Here is a 23,539-nt window from a genome sequence, read left to right as displayed (position 1 = left end):
CTGGATATTGAGAGGATGGCAGGGGGTGGGAAGGCTGAATAAATGATTGTGTAGACTACTACTTTTTAAAACTAGCACTGGAAGGATATTCATAAATGATGAACTTACACGTGGAATTTTATGACTTGATCACCAATGAGTTTAGCACAGACTTCGTTTTCCCTCATATCCCTATCATAAATTTGTATATTTTTGTTACTATACTGCAACTCTTCAAAGAGTTTTGAAAAGAAAGTGAAAGTTGCTCCGTCATGTCCAGCTCTTTGCGACCCCATGGACTCTACAGTCCATGGAATTCTCCAGGCCAGAATACTGGAGTGGGGAGCCTTTCCCTTCTCCAGGGGACCTCCTTCCCAACCCAGGGATCAAACCCAGGTCTCCCACATTGCAGGCGGATTCTTTACCAGCTGAACCACAAGGGAAGCCCTCAAAGAGTCTTGAGTTGGTTTTAATTCACCATTCTTTAAACTCTGAGAGACATAATGAGATTTAAAGAATGCACAGCAAAGCAGAGATTGACTTCACTTTCAACTCCTACCCACTTGATTTACCCTGATGTGTGGCTACGAGGTCCCTTTAGCTTCTTCATCAAAGGTTGGAAACGATTATTTTTTTTAAAGAGTTGATAAAATGAAATTATTTGAAATACACATATTTATACGATCTCGTTCATCTCTTCCTCTCTTGTGGAACTGTCATATCTCTCTATCATCTGTGATCTATCTGCCACTTTGCATGTGTTGTTATGTCTTGCTTGAAACATCCCCAGAAGAACCTTGTGGAAATAAAAGTATTGTTACCCCTCTTTAGTCATCAAAGTCTAACACCTATAAACACAAGGATCTGCTCAAAGCACAGAGGACCTGCACAGGCAAGAACTAGACTTCAGAGTCTCCGCTGCTACCTGAGATATGCTGCTTGCTTGTTGTTGTTGAGTTGCTCAGTCGTGTCCGATTCTTTGTGACCCCATGGATGTCGCCTGCCAGGCTCCTCTGTCCATGGGATTCTCCAGGCAAGAATACTGGAGTGGGTTGCCACGTCCTTTTCCAGGGGATCTTCCTGATCCAGGGATTGAAGCTAAGCCTCCTGCATCTCCTGCATTGGCAGTTGGCTTCTTTACCACTGAACCAGCACGGAATACCACATTGTTTGTTACCAGTGCTGCTGCTGCTGCTAAGTCACTTCAGTCGTGTCCGACTCTGTGCGACCCCATAGACGGCAGCCCACCAGGCTCCCCCGTCCCTGGGATTCTCCAGGCAAGAACACTGGAGTGGGTTGCCATTTCCTTCTCCAATGCGTGAAAGTGAAGCCATGGCGTTATTGCAGTCTAGAGTCTCAGTTGCCAAAGGGGGTGGGCTGATTCTAACGTAGGTAGGATAGGTTTTATTCTGAATGCCAACTCCAAATCAGTTTGTAACAGCTGGTTGGAGTTCTGCATGGAGAAGGACTGTGAGGCCCCAAGATGCAGCTGTTCAGTACTGTCAGCCATGAATATAGGACCTCCTGTACATATTTTTCATATAGTTTCCATCTCTGTTCTAAGACCACAAAAGGTGTTCGTCATGATAGGTGTTCACGCTGGCTTGTCCACTGGAGTCATCATAATGATTCATGAGCTTACTCATGAAAAAAGTGTCTGCAGAGATTTTGAAGTTTCTGGAAGCTTATTTTTAAACTGAACTTCCTCCTTTGTTGAGTGAGGTTGATAGAGTGTAGAGAGGGCCGCGAGGAAAGCGAACTGTAACGCCATTACCACGTGAGTGATTTTCCCTCGAGGAGAGATGCTTGTTTCACTCACCGGGGTGAGCCACCTGCTGCCAAGGAAGGGTGGTTCCTCAAGCAGCTGTGGTTAGTAGTATGTTGCATTGAAAAGCAAAAGCCTTCACTTCTGTACAGATGCAAATATAATCAGATTAACTTTATTTTAAGCTTTGATTACATTCTAGTTAATAAGAATATACTATGGTAAGCCAGTTTAACACTCCGATAAAATGCATTTCATTTTAGAACTGAGTATTGGAAGCCTTGGCAAATGCTGGGAGATTACTTAGTAGAGTTAGGTATGAGGTGTCTGTGAAGGGGACTCGCTAACCCTCATGGATTCCAGTGCTGAAGGCTCGGGAACCATCTCAAAGGCCTAGAAATGTGGCTGTAGAGACCATATATAATTCCATTCTGGCGTTCCCCCGATTCCTTCTCACTACTCATCTTTTCTTTCTTCTGCTAAGAATCACAGTTTACTGACCTAAATCACACTCTACACATATCAATTTGGTAATTTTGACAAGAAAAAAATCAGCCTTGGAGATAAATATTTGGTCGCCTTGCCTGTCGGATCCTTAGAGCCTAATTCCAGTGATATCCATGTCCTTTGTCATCAGATGTACAGTAGCACTGGCTGTTTGCAGGGTGGAGTCCGTATTAGCTTTTAGTACTTGCGTGCCGAGCTGAGGTCTCAATGTGGGTGATGTGAAGGATGAGAGAAATAGTGGCTGCCCTTCCACACATCTGGTCACTAAATCTGCCAGCTTCTCCAACTTGTTGGGTTTATTCTGTCTCTAAAATTGGATCATTGTGCCAGGAAGATGCTTCCAGAGAGACAGGTGAAGTATAATTACTAATAAAGGAGGTTAATTCCTCATCCCCACTGTCCTAAGTCAGTCTGGTTAATTTCTAATACTACAGCCCCCAAAGGGTTAAAGTTAGGGCCATTGGTTCCTCCCGTTCGGGCCATGGTGTAACGCCTCCTATAAAAAGCACTATAAAACTACATTATTTAATAGATCTGAGTATTGCACCTGCTTTCTTATCTCCTCTTCAGGGATTAAGTTCCCCGCAAATGCAATTTGTTAATATGGCGCCACCTCTTCTCACAACGTAAATCTGTGAAATTTGGCAGGCGGTCGCTTTGCCGCAGGTGCAAGATGGAAGACCTTTCCCTGGCTTTGCCAAGAAGAAAAATGATGTTGCACTCAATTACTGGGGAAAATATTCTGATATGGAGGCTAAAACCTGATTCCAAGAAAGGGGACTAGAATTCTAGGGCCCTTCCCTCCTGTTCGGGGAGTATGTGATCCCCAAAAGGCTGAGCAAGGGGATGAGAAGCCCTGTTTTACATGAGGCCACGTATTGAGCAAATCCCCAGGCAAGGGAAGTCCTCTGATGTTGGAGCTGCAGCCATTGAGATGATAAATGATGACTTTTACTCTTATGAGCTCCGAGAGCCTAATTAGGGCTTAATTAATGCTAATGCTCAGAATCCTTTGGAAGGTGGGGTGATTAAAAACTAACTTGCACATTGAATAGCCACACTGAAAAGTGTGTCTTTGAAATACATGCCGCCACCACTCTGGGACCCTATCCAGTCCTGTCCAGGGCTTCACAGCTAAGTTAAAGCAAGAGCTGACTATTTTTGCATTAGAACTTCCTCAGCCAAGACTACAAGAGGCCAGGTGCCTGGGTCCTGCTTGGCACCCCCGTGCGTCTACATCGAAGGTCGTCTCTGAATCTGCAAGTCCAGCTCGCCGTACACGTGCCTCAGGGAGTCGCTGGTCAGGCTGGCGATAAGCTTCCGGGGGCCGGAGACCCAGGGCCGACACAGCTCTTCCCACTGCACGGTGGAGTTGGGCCGGATTTCCCTGAAAGGATGGAAGAGGTAGGGAAGGTTTTACACCCCAGAGAGGCAGATCGTGTTTCCCACTGTGATGGTCTGGGTCACCGGCGGCGCTCAGCTGATGGTGACTGGGAAGACAGAAGGGCCTGGTCCGCCAGTTCCCAGTCACCACCTGATTAGGGCTCCTATCTGAGGCTCGGTCAGCCACAGCCCCATGGGTCACGGTTCCTTCCACTTGGATGCATCAGCCTGCCTCCTGGAGGACGTGGTCCATGCCGAGAACCCCCAGGCCTCCGCAGTAGCCTCATGGACATGACTGATCTCTCTCAGCTCATGTTGGGGCCAAAGGTCCCTCCTGGGATTGGACTTCTATCTGAATCCGCAGCTTCCTGTACCGAGGTCGTGATGCTCAAGTGTTCTGGCCGATCCCCTTGGGACAGGCCTGTTCTTGGGCCCGGGATCGGGAGCATCGCCCTGCCTGCCCTGTCATTCACGACGCTGCCTCACCCAGCGTGGGCCCCTTGCCCACACAGCTTGCTGCTGGGTGTCTGTCCTCTGTACCGGTGGCCTGGGAAACGCCTCTGAGGCTTGGGGACGTCTCTCTCTGGGGCCCCTCTAGGCATTGGTTTTGAGAATTTCAGGTCTCCACTAATCTGGCATTTGTTTTTAGAAACATGGCTATATACATGATCTCACTGAGTTACAGAAAAGCCAGATTATGTGACCAGTGCACACACATAGCCTCCATATGGGAGAATTTTTCCAACTCGGTAAATGGATTTTATGACTGAAGCTTTGAAACAGTGACCTCACCACAGGCTTCTTCCCCTGGGAAAGGTGGGCACTATGCAATATTGACGAGGGTGTGGACAGGGTGAGTGAGGTGTTGCTTGGAGCGATGGCAAGGCATGGTGACATGCCACAGATTAGCTCTGTGCTGCTGCGGCCCTGTTATTACTGTTACTACTCTTCACCATCAGCTTTGGTCATCGTTTGCCCCGCCTGAACTCTCTGTAACATAACTGAGGCAAGTTCTTCCTGCCTGGATGCAGAGAAACAGTTCTCTACCCTTAATTCAAAAAGTCATTTCAATATGAATATAGGTTTTTAGACATTTGCTTCTCGAGAGCAAACCCTGATTGATTCCTTCTCTTTTCCTTTGTTTCCCCCAAGTAATCCATCGGGAACATTTTGTGAGATAACTCTCCAGTTTAAGGATCTGGCCGATAGCCATAGAAGGGAGGTAACTCCCTCATTGGAAGGACTGATGCTGAAGCTGAAACTGCAATACTTTGGCCACCTCATGCGACGAGTTGACTCACTGGAAAAGACTCTGATGCTGGGAAAGGTTGGGGGCGGGAGGAGAAGGGGACGACAGAGAATGAGATGGCTGGATGGCATCACCGACTCTGTGGACATGAGTTTGAGTCAACTCCGGGAGTTGGTGATGGACAGGGAGGACTGGCGTGCTGTGATTCATGGGGTCGTGGAGAGTCGGACACGACTGAGCGACTGAACTGAACTGAACTGAACTCCCTCAAACAGAAACGGCACCCCTGAGCTTTACTTCATTGAATGGATTGTTGAATGCTAGTCGCTCAGTCGTGTGCGACTCTTTGCGACCCCACGGACTGTAGCCCGCCAGGCTCCTCTGTCCATGGGATTTCCTAGGCAAGAAGGCTGGAGTGGCTTCTTTATTTGCTCTAATTCATCAGCTCACCCCCATAGCGGTTTTCATCCACGTACCCATGAGTACGTGAGTATCATCCCGCTCGTGAGTATCATCCAGGATACACACGAAGAGACACACCCATGCCGTTGTGCGTTTTCCTACAGATAAAGGCGTGCACGCAGAAAGAAAAGAATCATCTCCCCATCTGGCTGAGTGGAGTAATACTGGAAGAGCCCTGTATTCCCAGGGATAGGTGTGCTGATAAATGATTCTCAGTAATGTGCTGAGCTATCAGGATGTGCCGGCCATTTATCATCCCGAATGCAGGCAGGCTTAGGGGATTATGATTACAATAAACTGCAACTGTCTGTGTTCGTCCTCCATGTGTCCAGCCCTCTGTCCTACTTGAGAGACTCAAAATCTCAAACAACAGCCCCAATTCAGGGAACTTTTCTCTTAAGATAACTTATTGAACCTGATCATTTTTTAAAGAGAAAAAAAAATGCATCAGGAAGATGAATTATTTGATGTTCTGGGATTGTCAAGAGCAGAAACTTGACGGCTGCGGGTCTCTGGGGGCAGCAGCTCGAAGCATCCAAGGACGGCAGGAGGAGGCATGGAGAGAGCAGCAAGGTGGGTCATCTCAGCACAGAGTCGGCTGTGCCAAGTGGGCCACAGACGCAGCACCACCTATTCCCTGTTCAGTCCCCTGCTCGCCTCTGCTTGGAGCTCCAGAACCCCTGCTGCCTAGGGTCCGGGCAGGGGTGTGGATGGCCGAGGGGAGCGGGCACTCCCTTGACTATTCAAGGTGTGTATCGGAGAAAAGAATACAGCCCCGTGAAGGGTTCCGCTTGGTTCCAAAGAATTGCACTTGAAGAGTCCAAGTTGTTACATGGACCTGCCACTCTCTGATTGGGCTTTCACAGGACAGGGTATGCAGCTGTGTGTCAGTCGTCTGACAAGATGGATAGGGGTGCTGGCTGGCTCCTGTCTTGCTTGTGAAGATGTGAGGAGGAGGGAATCAGGAGGAAACAGGGAAAGCAGTGGTCTCCTTAAAGTCCCAAGCCCAGCCTGGATCATCAAACATTTCCTGTGTTAACTTATTTCCAATTTCTGGCAGTCTCTGAGAAACAGAGCTTCCCTTGCTTTGCATAGATCCACCCTCTGGACCTGCACCCCCACAAGAGACTGAGGACCAGGCTCTGTTACTGATGTGCTAGAGATCTGTGTGTTGAAGTGATCACTGATGGAGCCTAAGGCAGAGTGTGGTGGGACATGGCCTTGGATCCACCATGTAGGGAATGGCCTCCTCCGTCCTTTCCCCAGTTCAGCTCCCTTTATGCTTCCCCAGTGTCAGGTATTAACCATAAGCAATGCAGCTGGACTACCCAGGTGGCTCAGTAAGAAGAAAGAATCTGCCTGCCAAAGCAGGAGACCCAGGAGACATGGATTAGAGCCCTGGGTTGGGAAGATCCCCTGGAGGACGGCATGGCTACCCACCTCAGTATTCTTGCCTGGAAGGTCCCATGGAAGAGGAGCCTGGTGGGCCACAGTCCATGGGGTCGCAGAGAGTCAGACATGACTGAGCACACACATACACACCTAATGCACCTGGACACTCAACCCTGGGAACCGTGTGTCTCCCTAGAGGCGGGTCTTTGCTCGGTGCGGGGAGTCACCCTTTCCTCCTCAACCCTGGGAACCATGTGTCTCCCTAGAGGCGGGTCTTTGCTCGGTGCGGGGAGTCACCCTTTCCTCCTCAACCCTGGGAACCGTGTGTCTCCCTAGAGGCGGGTCTTTGCTCGGCGCAGGGAGTCACCCTTTCCTCCTCAACCCTGGGAACCGTGTGTCTCCCTAGAGGCGGGTCTTTGCTTGGTGCAGGGAGTCACCCTTTCCTCCTCAACCCTGGGAACCGTGTGTCTCCCTAGAGGCGGGTCTTTGCTCGGCGTGGGGAGTCACCCTTTCCTCCAACGCACAGGTTGCCTCTTTCCTTGCATTGGCTGGAGACCAAGGTGGGATTCTTGCACAGCCACAGTATCAAGGTGGCAGGAGGTTCTGGTACCCTCAGATGAAGCTTGTGGGGTTACTGTTGGAGGAGGAAAAATTGGCTCCAGCAGGGGGCTGCTTTGAAGGAGAAACGTATTTCACTTTGCCTGAGCGATTCTTGCATCTGAGTCGAGTGGGAAGGTGTGAGAACGGGTGAGCGAGCCTGTCGTTTCTGACGAAAGCAGGGCGTGCTCCTCTGACCTCTTCTGCTAGCTGGAGTTGATTTCTAATTTAATTCCTTTTTTTTTTTTTTGCAGCTTCCCTATTAGCATAGAAAGGTTGTTATATTTTGTGCTTGTGTTTTTTTTTTATTAAAGCACTCAAACTATTTTCTCTGTCGTTTCTCGCATCTGCCGGCATCAGGCCCCTCTTAAATGCTCAGATGCAGAGCTGTGAGTGCTGTGATTCAACAGAAATGCAGTCTTCAGGGGGCACATCATCTTAAAGAGGGTGAAGTCTGCTCTTGTCTTGCAGACTCAGAGTCCTCCACAAAGGGTGCTGGGGAAATTCCTAACACATCTGGGTCATAAGGCAGTTTCCACGTACCTCCACCTCTTTCTGTGTGCCTTAGAAGGTCACCCCACAGGAAATACGCTGGATTGATTGATGCTGATGGGGCCTTATTTGCGGTAGAAATGAAAGTAATAAACCTCCAAGATTGTGATCCGTTCTGGGTGTCACACTTTAAGAGGAGCCCTGACAAATGGGAGGGTGTGGGCGAGGGAGGGAGTTGAAACTGCATTAGGGCTGAGGGGAATGAAGCTGGGGAGGGATAGGGCAGACGCGGGAAGATCAGACAGCGGTTTGCAGACATTTGCAAGCCATTAGGTGGGAGACAAATGTACCTTCTTCTCTGTATGGGTCCAGGTGACAGGTCCACTGGAGAGGCTGAAAGGTGGAGTTGTTTTCTAGCCACTAGAACTACCTGACCGGGGAATGGGCTGTCTTGTCTGTGACCCTCTTTGTCGCTAGAAGTCACGGAAGCTGAGAGCTGTAGCATAGTCTGATGGTGTGAGGTGTGCCAAAAGCAGACCTTCGAGTGACGGGCCCGGGGCTGTTGTTGGTCTCTAAATAGGAAACCGAGTCTAGAACGCTCTGCTGTTGTCCAGTCGATGAGTCGTGTCTGACTCTTTGTGGCCCCGTGGACTGCAGCAGGCCCGGCTCCTCTGTCCTCCAGTCTCTCCTGGAGTTTGCTGAGATTCATGTCCACTGAGTTGGTGATGCTATCTAATCATCTCATCCTCTGCCGCCCCTACTCCTTCTGCCTTCAATCTTTCCCAGCATCAGGGTCTTTCCCAGAATCAGAACTCCCCAGGCTCACCTTTTTTTTTCTACTGATAGCAGCAGTTCTAGAGAGTGCTCAGATTGGTAAGATCTTGAAGTAGGACTCCTGCCAGGGTCCTAACTCATGACACCTGACTCATAGTGGGTACTCTGTAAATACTAGAGGAATAAGGCAGTTTGCAAAACTCTTGACTTTGGGGATCTGGAATCAGCCAGCCTACTTCTGGATGCAGGCTTACTTCTACACAATATACAACTTGGGACAAACCAGTCAGGCTCTCAAAGCTTCAGATTTCTCCACTGCCAAAGGGAGCTAATAATAGTACCCACCCCATTAGAGTGGTTTTAAGAATTGAATGATGGAAGTGCTGGTCAAACCAACACCCCAAGCCCCACAGACTTGTAAATAAGGAGGTAGCAGCTTCTCAGACATGTTCACCGGGGTTAGATGTGAGTTGGGAGAAGACGGAGAAAGACAGAACTTCCCACAATCCTACCCCGCATCCCCACCTCCCCCCAGGGCTCACCGGAACATCTTCCTCAAGGGTTTCGTCACTCCAGGGCCATCCAGGTGGATCCAGACATTGCGCAGCGTTTCTTTTAAAGGATTGGTGAACTCAACCGTTACCACCATGTCGGAACCCACGACCTGAGCACCACGGGCCTGAGGAGTGAGTTGGAGGAGAAAGAAGCGTGTTAGCAGCACAGAAAGCTTCTTTCTGCACCCTTATATCTTTACCCATCTTTGCTTTTCCTTCTGTTTCACAGCGTGGCCATTTTTTGGCAAAGGAACCAATGTGATGAGGATATTGCTTTGACTGGGGGATACTTGTTGAGAAAAAGATGGAAAATTGCTAATTAGAATCACAGTCTTTTCCTCGTTATGATAACAGCCCTAATTAGAGTCCAGGTTAACAACCTCGGCCACTGGCTGTTCCTGGCAGCAGGAGGTGGGAGTGCATTCAGGGTAGCAACAGCTTTCCCTGGCCAGGGCGGACAGGTGGACTCTGCTCCTGGAAAGGGTTCAGGTCTCCTGCCAGGACGGGAGGGATCCCTGAGTTCAAGAGGAAGAAAACACTCCTGGAGGTACTTGAGAAAGAAAGACATCCAAGGAGGGAGTCCTCATCATTGAAGAAGAGGAGTCTGAATGCTAAAATAGGCAAAAAGAGACTTTTCCTCTGCAGTCTGGCTATCTGAAGCTAGAAGGATGTTTGGGGTGATTTATGTGTCACAAGCCTCAGATGTCCGGGGTGTGTTCCAGACATGTATGCGCTGCTGTATTCAAAATGGATCACTGACAAGACCCTGCTGAACTCTGATCAACGTCATGTGGCGGCCTGGATGGGAGGGGAGTTTGGGGGAACATGGATACATGTACACATATGGCTGAGAGTCCCTTCGCTGTTTGCCTGAAAGTATCACAGCGTTGTTAACTGGCTATATGTCAATACAGAATAGAAAGTTTAAAAAGAAGAAGTACTGGGTATGTGGCAAGGCGGCCGGAGTTCAATGACAGCTTCAAGCCTTACTAGCTCTGAGGTCTTGGAAGATCTCAACCTGTCTGAGACTCAGTTTTCTGAAACAAGGTGGATGTTCCTATGGGGTAATAGATATAGAATACTATTATTAGGGTTGTTATTAGTATTATTTTGGTTCTTATGCTGTGTTCATGATATAACACTGCATACTTGGGACTATCTGCTTTCCCAACGCCGACACCAGGTGCTAGAAAACAGCTAGGGAGCATTTGTTTGTTGGTTTAGGGGCTTTGTATGCTAATTGGATGGATCTGTGCAAACTCTGAATTACTGGGGAACAAGATAGTAAAAATAGTTCTTCCCTCCTAGGAAAGGATCAGGATGAGACAATACATATAAAGCAGCTAACACAATGCATGGCTCAAGACATTACAGGCTTAATTACATCATTTGGATTAGCAATACTTGGGGGATTTTACTTTATTCACTTCGTTTTAGCCCACTTTCAACTCCAGCATCTTGCTGGTGTCCAGTAAACATGTGCTATATTAAATCGACTGCTTAAAAAGGAAATTTATTGGTTGTTTGAGTTTTCCATGTAGCAACCCCACCATTATACTACATTATTTCTTTAGGCAGTGTATAAGATAGGAAAAGTCAAATGGAAACGAGCCTTGCTAGGACAGAGAGAAAAAGGAGGGACTTTGCCCCAAGAAGATTCTCCCTTATTGACTCTAGTGAGTAGTATTAGTGAAAGCATTAGTCGTTCAGTCACGTACGACTCTTCTGTGACCCCATGGACTGTAGCCTGCCAGGCTCCTCTGTCCATGGAATTCTCAGGCAAGAATCCTGGAGTGGGTTGCCATTCCTTTCTCTAGGGGATCTTCCCAACCCAGGGACTGAACCTGGGAGACTCTAGAGGGAAGGGTAAAACCTTATGACTTTACTCTTTAAGACACATTGATAACAAAAAAATTCTATAAGAAAAATGAAAATTATAGCCAATTCTCCATGGTTATTACTTTCAAATCTCGACCCCCCAAGGTGGGATGGGTGGACAGCTGGAAAGAGGAGTCGGAGGTGGAGCTGGCGTGGATGATGGCAGAAAGGACAGCGGCTGGTGTCACCTATGAAGCATGGACTGTGTGCCAAGCAGTGTGTCCTCAACCTGGCATGCACAGCAGGGCGCAAACCTGGCTGAATCTGGGGAAGCTGAGCCTGTGGATATGGATTTTGGTCTCTGCAGGAGTCCTGGAGCCAATCCCCGTGGGTACACAAAGGATGAATGTATAAAAGTGCGTTATTGGAACACTTTACAGAGAATCTTTGGGTTAATTCTCAAGTTCATCCAACATATTTTTCCTAAGAAAGAAAAAAGTCTCAGAACACTTTTTGGTTTCTAAAAATAGAGGATAAAGATAACATTTACAACAGCTGTCTAAATTGAAGAAAGGAGAACTGCTTCAGAGACACTATTGGCGAAAGCATTTGCTATGATCACTTTGATTCTGGAGGAAAAATATTTTGGGGCCATCTGCTTTCTTCATGGCATGCTATTGCAATTACAGGGACAACCCCTTAGAAAAATCTGATGGCCGCTACTGACCTTTCCTTCTGCAGACAAACACAGTGACAAGTGCAGGATGCATACACACCTCACATGTGGTTTTAGGGGGTTCATTACAGGCCAGGAGGTCGATCCATGGCCCTCAGGGGCCTGGCGGTCTCCAGGTTAAGGACCCTTTACACATGGATAGGCTAGCTGTACAGAAAGACTCTTCTGCTGTGGAAAGTGGGCCACAGGCGACTGATGGCAGAGGCAGGGCCTTAGTGTTTGAAAGATTGGCCCAGTGCCTGGGCCTTCAGAGACGGGCTGTCGGTCTGAGTGTGATTAGAATGCGAAGCTTCTCAGATAATTTCATGTGTCATGCCTGATCAGTTTGCTCCCGGATGTGGTCTCTGCTATTAGCTGCTGGAGGGGTACATAAAGAAGTACTCCTCAGCCTTCCCTGACACTGGAGCAGGGAGCAGGCTGAGGAGAAAGGAGGCGGCCTTCTCAGATCGTGGAGTGTTTCTTCTGCAGTTAACAAAGATTCAGCATCTCTTTTCTGACATTTGTCTCCTGCCCCTGGAATTTAAACGCCCTTGGCCTGACTGCTGAAAAGACAATGAAATTTAGAAATCAAACCAAACCGAACATTAAAAACTCAACATTCAACATCACCGTCTTCTGCTTCAGCAGTATTTCCTCCTCCTTTTGAGGAAAACAGAGAATATAGATAGGATTTTCATGATATGTGTTGGTTTACACGATGTGCCATGCCCAGTGTAAAGTCACTGTGCAGACCCGCCATGACTCCGCCCAGGGGCAGGAAGAAACGTACGTCACCTTCAGTGACAGCGGATACTTGCGCACTCCGATTGTTTCCAATATTCCATTTAAAGTGTTTCCGTTTTTTTATGTTGACATAGGATATGATCCTTTTTCAAGTTAAACACCGTTCACCAATATTGACATACTGAGTCCTTCTTTTTTTTTTTTTTTCATGATAAAGCTCAATATTCTGATTCTTTGGTAAACAAGAAAGTTACTAACACACACACACACTTTTGGGAAAGAACTACTTTTTAGGAAATCACAAGATCTCTTCCATGGAGTATGTGCTTTACAATATATATATATAGCCATGTTCAAAATCAAAACTGAAACAAAGGAAAAAGTTTGACAAAGAATGACCTTAGCTGTCAGTATAGTTCACAAGACTTGTTAGTTCACCTCAGTCATTTCAGGGGCTGCCAGTCAGGTGTTCCGTGACTTACTACTGGAAAATGAACTTCTTCCTCCTCCTTCTACTATGGGGAGCATTATCACTGCTGGTAATAAGCAGTTGCTTGTCTGTGACTTGAACTCGCCAACACCACCACAGTTGCTTCTCTCTAGCCCCGGTGAATCGGCAGAGACTAAATAATGCAAATGCTTTTAAAACAGTCAGCCACGGTTCCAAGACTGTCCAGTATGGTATCTGCCAGCCCCATGAGGCTATTTAAATGTTTAAGTGAATTTAAATTAAATTAAGTAAAAACTCAGTTCCTCACTTGTACTAGCCACAGCTCATGTACTCAGCATCTACATGTGACCAGTGGCTTTCGTACTGAACAGTGCATATTTAGGGTATTCTGGTAATTAGGGAACATCCTACTGGGCTTCCCTTGTAGCTCAGTTGGTAAAGAATCCGCCTACAATGCAGGAGACCCAGGTTCGATTCCTGGGTTGGGAAGATCTCCTGGAAAAGGAAATGGCAACCCACTCCAGTGTTCTTGCCTGGATAATCCCATGGACTGCAGCCTGCCAGGCTCCTCTGCCCATGGGATCACAAGAGTTGGACGCAATTTAGTGACTAAACCACCACCACCACCTCCAGGACGATGCTGCTGTAAGGGATTCATGAACATTAACTCATTTAATCCTCACAACCCTATGAAGCCGATGAGGAGAGTAAGGCACAGAGGAGCGAAGTGACCTGTTCCAGGTCACAGCAAGTCGGGGGAGGGAGGCCGCAGGCAGCCTGGAGCCGGAGTCCCCGCCCCCTACCCTCTGCACCGACTCTGACCGGTAATGACAGTGACAGCAACTCATGGCGTGTTCAGTGTTCACACAGTGATGCTGGCGCCCTGCTCACCATTTTTATCACTTTATCCTGGTGGGTCCTCTGTGGACTTGGCGGTGGGCACTAACATCATCCTCATTCTACTGACACGAAACGAAAACGTCGAAGATAAGCAAAATGCCCACATGACAGACCCTGGACGTCGGCAGGATCCAGATGGAACCGAGGTCTTTCTGACTCCAGGGCATTCACCTTTAAACACTGCACACCCTGTCATCTCTGACAGCAGAGAGGAAAAAATAGTAACTTCCTTTTTTGATGAAAGGAGTCTATTTCCTGAAATCCACTGAAGAGCCATTTGCAGTATTAGCTTGTGCCATTGCTGAACGACTAGTGGAGCTCGGTGACTACAACTTGATCCTGAACTAAATTTGAAAACTTGTATACAACTCAACTCCTTCTTTCTGACTTTACAGGCGAAGAATCGGATCTCTATGCCAGAGTCAAACGTGGCAAAGTAACCCTGGGGCTCTGACACAGCTGTCTTACTTGACGATAACAGTCTTCTCTAAGTGGGGTGAAGATAGAGTTATCATTTCAAAAAAAAACTAGTAGCTCAAGCACAGCGTGATCGTATGATGAGGTAGACGAGATTCGCTATCCTTGATGTTCTACTTTGCCTGTGTGTTTTTAAGAATAGAAAATAGCGGGCGGGAATGCGTAGAGAACACGTCTGAGGCAGCCCAGTTACCGCGGCTCTCACTTTCCTTCTCAAACCTGTGCCGAGGGGGAGCTGGAGAGGCGCCCTCACAGTGGAGCACTCGGGGTGCGTGCTCCTGGCCGTGGGGAGCCGACTGCCTGACCCTCCAGGACCGGCAGAGGATGGAGAGAGATGCAGCTACCTGAGCAGGTGAAACCACGGCTGGTCTGGATCCTCCCGGGTCCCAGAATACTGATCAAGCAGAAGATTGATCTGGGCTTCACCTGCTCAGAGCCCCTCAGGGTGGGCCCTCATGCACACTTTGATCTCTCTCAACAGGGGGTTCAGGGCAGTGCTGAGGGGACCCCTGCTGGGGATGAGATGAAGACAGCGACCAGGGGGGCAAGCTGAGGGGAAGGCGGGCTGCCCTCAGCATCTGAAGACCAGCGGCCGCCGCTGTGTGTCCTCGGGCCAGTCACTTGACCTCTCTGGGCCTCAGTTTCTCACGAGGTTCCTGGGAGGATTCTGTTTGATACTGTGTGCGGCAGAGCATCCGAGACACGGCCTTTATTGACTCCAAATGTGGAGGTTCAAAGGGAGACCATGCTGCCAGGGTGACCAGGAGAACCTTCTCATCCACACACTCCCATGGGAGTGACGTGGGTTTGGGTTCTCGGGGGCCACACTTCTCGAGAAGCACACGGGAGAGAAGCCGGCAGCTTCCACCGGTGCCTTCCAAAGAGACGCGGGGAAGCCCACCCCAGCAGCCTCACCCTGCTGCCCACTGCAGGGCTGTGGACGCGGCAGGGCTGTGTCCTGGTGACCGGGACGTGTGCCGACAGAGTCGCAGAGAACCATGGGAGGCTGGGAGGGGAGATGGTTTAGGGTTTGGGGTTGGGAATAATCAGAGCTCAGAGTTTTGTTATTGTTTCTTTTTCCCTTGATGGAAATTTCCAGGTATTTGGGCTCTCACAAGAGCAAAGTGAAACCGCAGTTGAGTCTCACAACTTGCCTGGTGGCTGTCCAGCATCTGGGGGATGCTCATTAGTCCTCAGGGGTCTCCCCAGTTTGGATGGAGGTTATGAACTGGGATTTTGGGGAGCAGGCCCCAGCAGCCACCATGGCCTCCAGGCCCGGCTGGCTCTTCTCTGGTTACAACTGGGGCTTCCCAGAGCGCCGGCAGGAGGCAGGCGAGGAGGATGCTACAGGTGACCTCAGGTGAGTGGTGGGTTCCAGGGGAAACACAGGGGTTGTTAAAAGAAACCAAGAACGCATCTTGGTTCAGGAGCCATCTGGGCAGGCAGCCAGCCTCGAGCGTCTGTGCTTGTTAGGAGAGGGGGCCCCTCTCCCTGGCAAACGCATTCTTCGTTCACAGGAGGAAATGGGTTCTGCTGGTGTTTGGGGATGTTCTACAGCAGCTGCAGGACGCTCCTACGAGATGGTCCCAAAGAGGCGGTGGGACCTGAGCTGTTTTCAATGGCACTGGGAGGGGTTCGTCTCCCAGATACTGACAGGAGGCCACTGGGGCACGTGTGACCGCCTCTCCTCCCCCACCCCCTCCCCAAGTCTCCTCCAGGCTCTTTGGGATGGGCCTCCCTCTCAGGAGGGCCCACAGGGAACAACGCACATGCTCAACACCCAGGGCTCAGGTCCGAGGCTCCCAGGCGAGCGTTACCTTCCCTTTAGGCCCGTGGGCCCTGCTGCCTGGAGCACTTCTCTGTGCGGGATCCCAGCGCAGAGAGGACGGGGCGAGGTGGGAGTGGACTCTTGCCAGCAACCACCAGTTCCTGGGTCGGGCTGAGCTCTCAGAAATAGCACACGTTCAGTCCCCAGCAATACTGTGTTTTATATGTGATTACAATTAATACTGGGGCTAGTATTACGATTGTTCAGTCGCTCAGTCATGTCAGACTCTTGGCGACCCCATGGATTGCAGCCCGCCAAGCTCCCCTGTCCTTCACTATCTCCTGGAGTTTGCTCAAGTTCACGTCCATTGAGTCATTGATGCCACAATTATGAGTGTGGTATTCACTTTGCAAATGAGGGCAGGGAAATTCAGAGAGAGATGTCCATGAGAGAAGAGGGAGAGAAAAAGGAAGAGGAGGAGGAGGCGCACAGGGAACTTGGTGACTGCTCGTGAGTGATGGAAGCTGATGGATGCTGGTCTCCATTTGTGCAAGAATGATCAGCTGCTCAGTCGTGCCCGCCTCTTGCGACCCCATGGACTGTAGCCTGCCAAGCTCCTCAGTCCATGGGATTTCCCAGGCAAGAATACTGCAGTGGGTTGCCATTCCTCCTCCAGGGGGTCTTCCTGACCCAGGGATCAAACCTATGTCTCCTACCTTGCAGGTGGGTTCTTTACCACTGAGCCACCCCATTGTGTATTACCATGACAGAGGTACCACGTTCAGCTCTTTGTGAGAGTTATTTCTATTATCCCTCCCAGCAGCCCACAGGTCAGCAATATTACTGGACCTTTGTCCAGAAACTGACCCAAAGGCGCCTGGGTAGGACGAGGAACCCAGGGAGTCCAGCCATCCAAGCCCCTGTGCTCTGGGGCTTCTCTAAGAAAGCTGTTCTCGCTCTAGTTGACCTGGGTGAGGACATGAACCCTGGGGCCCTTCTCTGCTCTCTGAGACCAGGGGGAGCCCCTGGCACAGGGCTCCAGGTCCCACACCATGACTCCCGAGCACCAGCCTCCACCCTGCAGGCCAGTTGAATCCCCTGTGCTGCCCTCTCCTCTCCCCCCAATAACCCTTCATTAACCATCAAAATCATCAGGGCTTCCCTGGTGGCTCAGCTGGTAGAGAATCTGCCTGTAATGTGGGAGACCTGGGTTCGATCCCTGGGTTGGGAAGATCCCCCAGAGAAGGGAAAGGCTACCCACTCCAGTATTCTGGCCTGGTGAATTCCCTGGACTGTATAGTCCATGGGGTCACAAAGAGTTGGACACGACTGAGAGACTTTTACTTCAACCATCAAAATGCTGAAGAATCTTTTCCTGACTTAAAGCCTCTTACAACAATCAACACATGGGAAGGCAGAGAAAAATTCTACATCTGATTTTAATGAAATATACTTTTCTCATCAAAATATTTTGATAGCCTGGGAAAAGAGATCTGTGCTCAGTAAAGTTTCACGACTGGCTCTCCTGCCGTTTTCCATATGAGGCTCACGCACCGTGACTCACGCGTGGTGGGTGCAGGGAGTAGTTCACTGGGAGCACGATTTCACCCAGTTCCCATCTCTGTGGTCACAGGAGACCATGTGAGGTGTGGTCACACGCGAGATGGGGTCCTTAGGCAGCAAGGACGTGTCCACTGGCCTGAGTGCTTTGCTTGACTTGATGTGGATCCAGACAGGTGGGCCCCATTGTGGTCCAGGTTGGTCTCTATTTGCTCCAGAAAGGAGGAGATGGGCGAGAACAGCTGCAAACTCGCCCTCAGGCAGCTCCAGCCCTGAGGCTGAGCCAGGGTGCCCAGGAGACAGGGCTCTGGGCACAGGCTTGAAGAGAAAAGAGAAAGGCAAGAGGCTCCGGGACCCCAGCCAGGCAGCCCATTTCTGCAGTCAGGGCCTCTCACAGCTCAGGGACACCTGGTGGCTTTCAGGGTGCAAGGCACCTCACCCAGGAGCGCCTCTTCACCTGCTCCCACTGAGCTCATCCTCGGGGCTGATGTGGCCAGTGAGGTTAGTGGTTAGGGGACCGTGTATGTGGTCACGCTCTGCCTGTTCCTGAACACGCCTGAGCGGAGGCCAGGCTTTCTTTCTCTCTCCTGCTTGAGTCCAGCCAAGTGGCCCTGTTGTTGCTGCTCAGTCGCTCAGTCATGTCCGACTCTTTGCAACCCTGTGGACTGTAGCCCTCCAGGCTCCTCTGTCCATGGGATTCTCCAGGTGAGAGCACTGGAGTGGGTTGCCACGCCCTCCTCCAGAGGATCTTCCCGACCCAGGGATTGAACCTGTATCTCTTGCATTGGCAGGTGGATTCTTCACCACTGAGCTACCAGGGAAGTCCTACCTCTAAATAAATTTCCTCTAGGAACTGCATTCCTGATGTGCTTATAGAGACAAAAGACAAAACAAAAATAAGAACAAGCCCCCCCTGTAGCTTTTGGTCAAATATACCGTCCCAGCCCAGGTCACTTGAGCTGGAGAAGGGATTTGGGTTCTGCCCCTGGGGAATTGAGCTGCCGTCTAAGTATACTCAGAAGACGACTCACCAATCATCCTTCAATTAATAATGTCTAAGAGATGAAAGTTATCAACTTCCTTTATACGCCCAGTTTATTATCAGCGGCGCAATTAAATTCTATTTTGTGCTGCGGTTTGAGCACTTCCCATCTGGAAAGTCTCTCTTCTGAGCCCTTCACGGGGACAAGCTGTCGGTGCCTAATTAGGGGAGCACACAGGCCTTGCCTCTGGTGGGCAAGGTGCGGAGGTGGAGGTCTGAACAGGAGTGGGAAGGGAGGCCGACCCGACCCCTGGAAGGGGCCTGCAGGGGACCGCATGGCTTCTGGGAGAGCCCGCCAGGAGGGGAGCACCCCGTGCATGGTGAGCAGGCCCTGGTCACGGCACCCCTGAGTTCACATTCTCAGGAGAGTGACGGCGTCTCTGGAGAAACCCCAACACCACGTCTCTGTTTTGTATATTCTCCTGCTCTGCCTGCAGAGCCTTCATTTCTGTTCTGTGTCTTCAGGCCTCTTGTGGGATGCTGCTGTGATGGGCCCAGAAGAAGGGGCTGAGGTGAAAGAACCAAGGAGATGGCAGGATTCCAGGCTTTCGAGAAAAGGAGGGTCCAGGGTTCTCTGCCTCTGGGGGCCCAAGTTTCAGCCTAGTGGCACCCAACGCAGGGTAGCCCTCAGATAGATGACCATAAGGGCATGGACCCAGGGAAGGCTGCCATTCTGAGCACTACACAACAGTGACCAGCTTTATAAGTGACTCATGGCAGGAATTCATAAGACTCAGGGCTTCATTGCCCCTCCTTGCCCGCCCCCTCTAGAGGCTTTAAAATACAGGTGACTCTAAGAATTTGATTATCCACCACGTTAGAGGAATGCATCTTGATTTGTACTCATCATTCTTAATCGCTTGGGAAGGTCTCTGAGCCCTGGACAAGGCTGACATGAGATGTCACGCCCACAGACCCTGCTGGAGGCCCGGGTTTCCACTCCCAGGATTGGATGGGTCTCTGGGAGGTGGGTGCTGAAGCTGCTGATACTCCTGAGAGGTGGGAACAGCAGGCCGCCACATTTATTTCTCCTCCCACCTGTGCCGAGCTCCCCTCTGCCAAGTGCCTTTAAGTCATCTGGGCAGAGGTTTCTGCTGAGACAGACGTTAAATGGTGAAAATGGAGAGGCAATGTGACAGCTACCGGTTGGGACTTCCCTGGCAGTCCAGTGGCTGAGAGTCTGCACTTCCAGTGCAGGAGCTGTGGGTTTGAACTAGGATCCCACACGCCATGTGGCAAGGCCAAAACCACACAGAAATAAAATAAATAAAAATAAAAGAAAAAGGGACTAAGAGCTAAATTAAAAGTTATTCAAAAAACGGAACTGCTAGCCAAACAGGCAATACATGGAAAGGTCAGAAGAGCGGTTGTCCTGGTGATGGGGGAGGGAGTAATTGACTGGAAAAGACATGAGGGAACTTCCGAGGGAGCTGTACGCCGAAATCCTGTGTCTGCCCCCGGCCGGTGGTCGCCAGGCGTGTCACACACGGAAAGCCACGGTCATCAGGCTGACGTTTTGGTCTGTGCATCCTACTGCACATAGTGAGCACGCCATGGACGGCAGCACACATGGGCGGGGATCCAGGCGGCTGCTGTCCGAGGCCACGCCTGCCCCACTTGATTCTGGAGACACTGAGTTCTATCTGTCCCCTTCACACATCTCCATTTTCCTCCACAAGTGTGTTTATACCCACAGGTTATATTTATATCTGCAGCCACATCTATATATTTAAATCTGGAGAGGAGAGAAGAGTGTTATATGTGCACATCTATTTATAGGGCAGTTCACTTCTTTCAAAGAACGGGAGGCTCCTGGTTCCTTTTCTCTGCAGGGGGAGCAGGAGACAAGACACACATTCGCACACGCACATTCACGAGCACTAAGGCCGGGGGCCTCACCGGCAACCTCGCCTTTCTCCTCGGCTGAGATGCAACAACTGACCTTGATGATGACCTTGGGGACCGTCAGCGCAATGGACTTCTGCTTGGCCAGAACGTCCCTGGTCTCGTTGACTCGAGCCGTGACAAAGAAGTGCAGGAAGGCCTGCTCCAGCAGCTGGCCCATATACTCGCCTGCTCTGATCAGCACCTCCTCTCTCTTGACTGGAGAGAAGAAACACAAATATGCCGGTGTCAGAACCTGGGAGGAGATGCTCCCTGCTTCCCCAAGGGCCCTGTCTTTTCCCCGTCGGCACAGCCTCCACCAGGGGAGGGCGGGAGGAACACAGAGTCCATCAGGGACAAGGAGCACTCTGGCTTCTGGGGTAAAGAACGTGCTGGAAATGGAATACTCAGTCAAGTCTTCCTAGAGAAAATGTGTCCCAATTTCCCAGCAGTGCTTTTGCTCTTGTATTAATAAAACGCAACATGACAAAGAGGTTTAAAATCAAGGACCGGAAGGCTTTAGCTGCAGCTGCTTCGACCTGTGAGCAAACAGCCCCGAGACAGCAGATGGGGTGGGGATGCCCACGGCCCTGGTGCCCGGGGCCCTCCTGAGATAAGAAGCATCTCATGGTGACCACAGGCCATGCTTGAGCACAGCTGCTGACTACTTGAACCTGTTCCTTGGCCCCACACTTTTTCTCTAACTCTTACCATTCCAACCTGATTTGATTTTTCTATTTAAGAGAAAGAAGCAGTGGAAACCTATTTCACACATGCATTCAACTGTCTGCCACCCGCTTTGCTATCTGTAACTTAAAAGACCTCTGTGCCAAATGCTTGTTTTCTCGAGTCACTGACGTGAGCCCTTGAGGTCAAGCCAGGGAGGACGGCAAGGGCATCTGGACAGCGGGGAGTGGCCCCGGCCCCCTCTGCTCACCATCCGGGCTGAGAGGGGCTCCTGTCCTGCGGCGCTGACTGCTGTGGTGGGCTTCTGCCTGGCTGCCCTGCCCACTTCCCCTCACTCTCGTTTTCCAGAGCGCAGGATTCCAGGGGGCAAAGGGCTGCTGTCCTGCAGGCCGAGCCTGCGCCTGGGCAGAGCCAGTGCCCGTGCTGTGTGGTCAGCCACCAGGGGGAGGGGGACTCACGCCTCCATCCCCCTGCCTGGAGCTGAAGAGTCCTCCCCTCAGTGGAAGTTGTCAGAGGAAACAGTTTCCAAAGTGGATAGTTACGCACCGAGTGTTAAATGTGCATGTCTACATTATCTATGTGTGTGCATGTCTCCAGTATATATACGTATATGTGTGTCTTCTCATTGCTCCCCATTGTGAGCAGATGAACTGGACCCGGGGCCGGAAGGCTGTGTAGGGTGAGCACCGATCGGGGCACAGGGAGGCCTCCTGCCTTGCGGGTGCCCAGGCTATGGAGCACCAGGCTGTGCCTACCAGCTGCTTCATGGTCTCTGCACAGAGGACTGGGCTCTGGGACCTGCTGGTCTTGGCTCCACCTCGCAGTCACCGGGGGACATTTAAGAACCTGCCCTGCCGGATCCCACCCCAGACCAACTCAATCAGAGTCTTGGAGGTTTGGGGTCTAGGCCTTGTTTGACAGTTCTGTAGCTGTTATGTACAGCCGGCCTGAGAAGCACTGCTCGACAACCAGGGGACCCTTCACCCCCTGGAATCAGCTCTCTAAGAACCTCAGGTGGAAGGTTGGGCCTCCCAACCCAGGTCCCTGCAGCTTGGCTGCGGCCTGAAGACCAGCAGGAGCTCTGCCGCCTGGTAGCTGGTTGCAGATACAGGTTGTCGGCCCCGCCCCGTCTAGGGAATCAGAATCTACATTTGAATACAATGATGAGATGATGCATATCCCAGGCTGAAAGGCTCCTGAAGTCCCAGGAGGGGTTCTAGCAGATGGGGTGGTGTTAGGGCAGACTTGAGTGGGCTTGGATGGTCTGTTTTGAAACTGAAAGTCCTGGCCCCAGAACACGAGCGGTCCCTGGTGAAATGGGAAGGACGGTCAGCCTGGACCAGCGGTTGTCAATGGTGGGTAGGGGAGGGGTGTGTTTTGCCCCCAGGGAATCTTTGAAAATGACTGGAGACCTTTTCGCTTGTCACTGCTGGGAGGGGGATGCTGGTATCTCCTGGGTAGAGACCAGGTGCTTAGCTGCTCATGTTCAGTGTCCGACTCTTTGGGACCCCACTGACTGTAGCCCACCAGGCTCCTCTGTCCATGGGATTTCCCAGGTGAGAATACTGGAGTGGGTTGTCATGCCCTACTCTAGGGGATCTTCCTGACCCAGGGATCGAACCTGTGTCTCCTGCACTAGCAGGTGGGTTCTCTACCATCTGAGCCACCAAGGAAGCACATATATGCTGCTAAACATCCTAGCACGCACCCCACAACAACGGTCAGGCCTGAAAGGGCACAGTGCCCGGGCTGAGGGCCAGCCATGGGCTACACAGTTATTAGAAGGCACTGGTCTGCCCTAGACAAGCAGTCAGCAACTCAGCCTGCTTCCTGCAGCAGCCCCATCCCATTGAGGGCCTCCTTTTGAATCCATGAACTTGCCTTGACTTTGACCCTCGATTTCTGCCTTTTTGGGTGACACACACCTATTGCCTTCTTTGCGTCTGAGTATGGACCCTGCTTCCCCTATGGCTCCTGGAGCAGTGACTTGTCCAGAAGACTAAAACTCTGTCCCTCAATTGGAGACAATCTCAGAGACGCACGTGGGACCTGTTTCCACTTGGCCAGTTGGGGCCAGATGGGGCAGCAAAGTGAGAGGCCTTCAACATGCATTCTGCCTCTAGCAGCCTCCCGTAATAATGATAATAATGGACATCCTCTGGTATTTCTAGAGGGCCGTGTTTGACCACTGGGATGTCTAGGCTGCTGAGATGTGCCTGACAACTTTACAGAGACTTAACTCTGCCTTGATCCTGTTGGCCTTGGGTCTCTTTATTCTCTGAGGTGGAATATCCTCTCAGTCTTAGCAATGAAGAAACTGGGCTGTGTTCTGAGCCCCA

The 23,539-nt window shown here is 50.6% G+C and overlaps 1 protein-coding gene across 1 annotated transcript in view; it reads right to left on the bottom strand.

The window, feature by feature from the left end:
* Positions 1-1,897: 1,897 nt before the first annotated feature.
* The window catches only part of F13A1 (coagulation factor XIII A chain), a 154,757-nt gene continuing 133,115 nt past the window's right edge, over positions 1,898-23,539 (bottom strand). Inside the window, exons 13-15 of the mRNA XM_055406757.2 lie at positions 20,572-20,732; positions 9,143-9,279; positions 1,898-3,638 (exon numbers count right to left, since the gene is read on the bottom strand). Coding sequence (XP_055262732.2) covers positions 3,485-3,638; positions 9,143-9,279; positions 20,572-20,732 — 452 coding nt within the window. The 3' untranslated portion in view covers positions 1,898-3,484. The remainder of the gene's footprint in view (positions 3,639-9,142; positions 9,280-20,571; positions 20,733-23,539) is intronic.

The sequence above is a fragment of the Moschus berezovskii genome, chromosome 23 (genome assembly GCF_049115385.1).
Source record: "Moschus berezovskii isolate FMDL1 chromosome 23, NW_MosBer_1.0, whole genome shotgun sequence".
Lineage (NCBI taxonomy): Eukaryota > Metazoa > Chordata > Mammalia > Artiodactyla > Moschidae > Moschus > Moschus berezovskii.
The sequence above is the reverse complement of the archived record's forward strand: the minus strand, read 5'-3'. Positions and strand labels throughout refer to the sequence as shown.